At 40.4% G+C, this 4159-nt stretch overlaps 1 protein-coding gene across 1 annotated transcript; it reads left to right on the top strand.

Annotated features, from left to right (window-relative positions):
* The first annotated feature begins 250 nt into the window (after nt 1–250).
* On the top strand, nt 251–3765 carry LOC106580193 (DNA-directed RNA polymerase III subunit RPC7-like). The gene is made up of 7 exons (XM_014160994.2): nt 251–397; nt 665–794; nt 1155–1223; nt 1658–1714; nt 2268–2365; nt 2591–2698; nt 3122–3765. Exons 1-7 carry the CDS (start codon nt 278–280, stop codon nt 3206–3208), a joined length of 669 nt encoding a protein of 222 aa, XP_014016469.2. The 5' UTR covers nt 251–277; the 3' UTR covers nt 3209–3765.
* The last annotated feature ends 394 nt before the right edge of the window (nt 3766–4159 follow it).

The raw sequence follows: 4159 nt of genomic DNA, 5'->3' as shown, positions 1-4159 counted from the left end.
TCAATTGAATTGTTCACATTATAGGTCACATTAACAGTAGAAAAAGTTCTGACATGATTTATCTTTGTCTCATTCTTTTACATCACAAAAACCTGGCATTTTAACAGGGGTGTGTAGACTTTTTATATCCACTGTATATGGGCCAGGAGTAAAAGTAAGCTTATATAGCTTTACACAAATAGTTTGGGAAAATAGAAGTGCTATTACTCATTGCCCATTGCATTCTTCCTCCTTTGACAGATTTACCTGTGCACCCCCCCCACTGTGTGCTCGCTCCATGGCTGGCTTGGGCCGAGGTCGCGGCAAGGGGTACATGAGCTTCAGTATCGAGGCAGTCGGGATTGGGAAAGGGGAAAACCTGCCCCCTTCAATTCTCCAGCCTACACCTCTGTTCCCTGTGAGTATGGGGTGATGTGACTGACCCTGTAACTGTCTCTCTTCATTTTGGATGCACCTCATTGTTGTCAAAAATTGGCTTTATTTAGAGGCTATTCATAGTCTTTTCCCAGAGTTTTCTATTTGTCTAAGCAACATCCAGGGCTGACACATTTTTATGTTTAAATGTATTGAGGCCGTAAGATGTGTTTGGTTGGGAGCGATGAAGCCTTTTGTTGTTGTTTTAAGGACTAGACTAATATGTATGATGTTTTTTGTGCACATGTAGCCCATGGAACACAAGCCTGTCCCCTTGGTGATGGGAGAGGAAGCAGAGTACATGTTGGCACTGAAGCAGGAGTTCAGGGGAAACATGAAGACCCTACCATTTTATGTCCGTCCAGCCGTCTCCAAGAAAGGTACCTAAGCCTGGGAACACACCATTTCTGTGTGTTAGCGATGAAAATAGTAATTACGCTCATCCAAACGTAGCACAAATTAGACAGTCAATGTCTTGTCACTGTCAGCAGCTCCCGATGGTGTTATTTTATTAAAATGATACAAGGTTTTAGGTGATACAAGGTTTGGCTGACATTACCTAAATCAGGGGTGGAAATATTGTTCAATTATTCGATCAGGCATTCAATTATGCTTCGATAAGAACATTTGGGAGCAGCAAACGAGGCAGATGTGATAATACACAGAGGCTTTCTTTTCAAAGACATGTTTGTTCTTGTACCATGTTTAAGAAATGAATGAGCTTCTTGTCTGACTTCCAGATGTGGAGCGGTATTCTGATAAATATCAGAACAGTGAGCCGTCAGACAACACCATTGAGTGGAATCCAGGTGGGTCAGCTGCATCATACCTCCAGTTCAAAAAATGTAACTGAAAGGTGATAGAAACTACGGAACATGTATTGGAAGGAGTGCATTGTACGATCTGATTACCAGCATAACACTGTTAAACAGGGGTTAATAGAATCAAGGATCTAATCCTGAAGCAGTCTGAAATCACTCGCTACGCTGCCCCAGAGATGTCAGCCACAATGGAGTGTGAACGGTCCTGATTGAAACTGTCAGGTGACCCAAATTGTGTCAAATGGGAGAAATTGAGCTGTCGCTCACAATTAGTCTGCTGAATAGAGGCTGATTGGGAAAACCGGATGTGAACCAACACTCCATCATTTTGACAAGGTAATTGCTGTGTAAAAACAGTATTGTAGCACCTGTGTGTCTACTGATTGATTTGATTTTGTTTTATTTTTGTTTTTTAACATCAGACTGGAAAAGGCTACCCAAAGAGCTTCGAATTCGTGTCAAGAAGCCCCTAAAAGAGAGTAAGTGGATGGTACAGTGTTGTTTTATACCTCACATTGCCTGACTGGACATTTTTTGTGAGTAATACAGATTCACTATGAAAACCCACCCACAATTTGATCACAGAAGGCTATTGTAATACATTTTTCAAAACAAATCCATTCGTTTTGCAGTTCTGTTTAGTTTTCTTCCTGCAGGACTTGTTGACATGTACGTTGCTGGCGAATTACCAGTCTCTTTCATAGCATATTGCTTCCACATGATTTTTTCCTTCCTATTAGCTGGGCGGAATGCTGAAGAGAGAGGTGTCTTCAGAAGAACACTGTGTCTCCCTAGAGACATGAATGCATCAATTTGCCCTTCTGCTTTGAACAGAAGGATAAGATAAAGCTGCTGGTTACTGACAATGACAATACTGCCTGACTTATACATAAATGATCTGCCCTTTTCTGTTATGGGAAAAATATAGCTTTTGGTTGAATGGCCTTTTAAATGAAAGGAGAGGAGGGGGAATAGATAGGGGGAGTTGGTTTTCACTAATGATTGGCTTTTGTCCCTTTTCGTCTGTTACAGACACCTCTCTTAGTGTGGAGACACCTGTGGACCCCAAACCCAGCAAAAAGACCCAGGTGGACAAAGAGGAGATCATCCATAAACTAGAGGTGGGAATAGTAGGTACTCAGCCAGTACATCAGACATTAACTCCATAGTCTGCATTCTATTGACCTCTTTATCACATCTATAGGCATGTAACACAACTCAATCTCAGCACACTAGATGAAGGGAAATGTTTCTTGCTGTTAAACCTCAAACTTAATGTAAGCCTGGTGTGTTATTTTACTATCAATGTTCCTTTTCTTTTAGTTTATTTTGTATTCATTTGTGTCATATTTCAGACATTAGAGGAGGAAGTGACCTCAGATGAAGAGGAAGGGGAGAAGAAGAAGCAGGAGGAAGAGCAGCAAGATGGGGAGGAGGAGTATGATGAAGAAGAGTTTGAAGAGGTAAACATCTGTAGACGATGTTAAATTGCTAGCTAGTAAGCGGTGTGCGCTAGTAGCGTTCAATCGGTGACGTCACCCACTCTGAGACCTGAAGTAGTTGTTTCCATTGCTCCGCAGTGACAGGTAACGATGCTTCCTGGGTGTCAGTTGTCGATTTGTTCAGATGGTCCCAGGTTAGGGCAAGGAGAGGGACGGACGCAAAACTGTTATACATCCAAGCTCTTTCTTACTTTTTTTATATTTGGTCCCATGCCCCCCACAACCTCAGTGAGAGAATATCCTTACAGGAGACAATTTCCCTGATACATTTTCCAGTGACACCAATGCATGATTTAACAGAAAGTTAGCGTTGCATACACATTTCATAAGGTCGGAATGAGCTCATACGTAGCATTTTTTCCCACTCTGATTGTGTTCCCTCAGGAGACCGACTATATCATGTCGTACTTTGACAATGGAGAGGAGTTCGGAGGGGACAGTGATGACAACATGGATGAGGCCATTTACTGATACTTTGAAAAACAACAACGATTGTGCATGCCTAGGACCCAAGAGTCCTGGGAAAATATATGTGACACTCCAGAACTGAGAGACACTCCAAAGCTGAGAGAATGTGCTGTAAGGTCCATCTTGTATACATGGCCTGAAATGATCTTAACTCAACACATGAATCTTCAAAATAACCCAGGATTCAGTCAGTTCCTGACTTCAAAAATCATTTCAGCAGAAGAAGCAGGTTGCACAGTTCAAACCTGCAATAGTTTTAAATGGCTCTTAAGTGTGGTGGTGTTATGGAGAGAGAAGTATGTCATTCTTCATAAGCCGACATCTTTTCTCCGTTTCACCAATTATAGTATCATTTCTTAGAGGGTTTTTATCCAATTATAGAAATGTTAAAGAACTTTGAAGATATAAAATGAAGGTGTTTAACACACCAATTTTAATGTTATGTTGTTTTATGTAGTTTATATGTAGTTTTAAAAAGTTATGTTTTGTAAAACTTGTATATCCATGTAATATCCCAATGTTCTCTGTTAAGTTTGTTATGAAAGAGGATTTTACTTAACTTGACATTCTGAAAGAATAAATGGCAGCTAATTTGTAAACCAGGTAGTTTTATTTTCTATGCTACACAAACCGTTTTCCTACTAGAGGCTGTACTAGTTCACCAGATGCCGCATGATAATACTTATTTCACACCAATAGGTGGCGTAGTGCTGAAAGTTGAAGCAGCACACACAAAGTCATCAGCAATATGCCATGCTCAGTCAATACACATAACAACTGATATTTTCTGACCTTAATTTTCTATTTTCTGACCACTATTTGCTGACCAGTAATCAAAGCTGACAAGAATCAAAGCTCGTATATGTACAGTGAGCACATTCTCTCCTGAGTTTCGATATATATATATACTTATAGTACACAAAATATATACTGTACATTCCCCCACCTTGGTGT

This window comes from Salmo salar, chromosome ssa02, assembly GCF_905237065.1.
Source record: "Salmo salar chromosome ssa02, Ssal_v3.1, whole genome shotgun sequence".
NCBI lineage: Eukaryota > Metazoa > Chordata > Actinopteri > Salmoniformes > Salmonidae > Salmo > Salmo salar.
The sequence above is the reverse complement of the archived record's forward strand: the minus strand, read 5'-3'. Positions and strand labels throughout refer to the sequence as shown.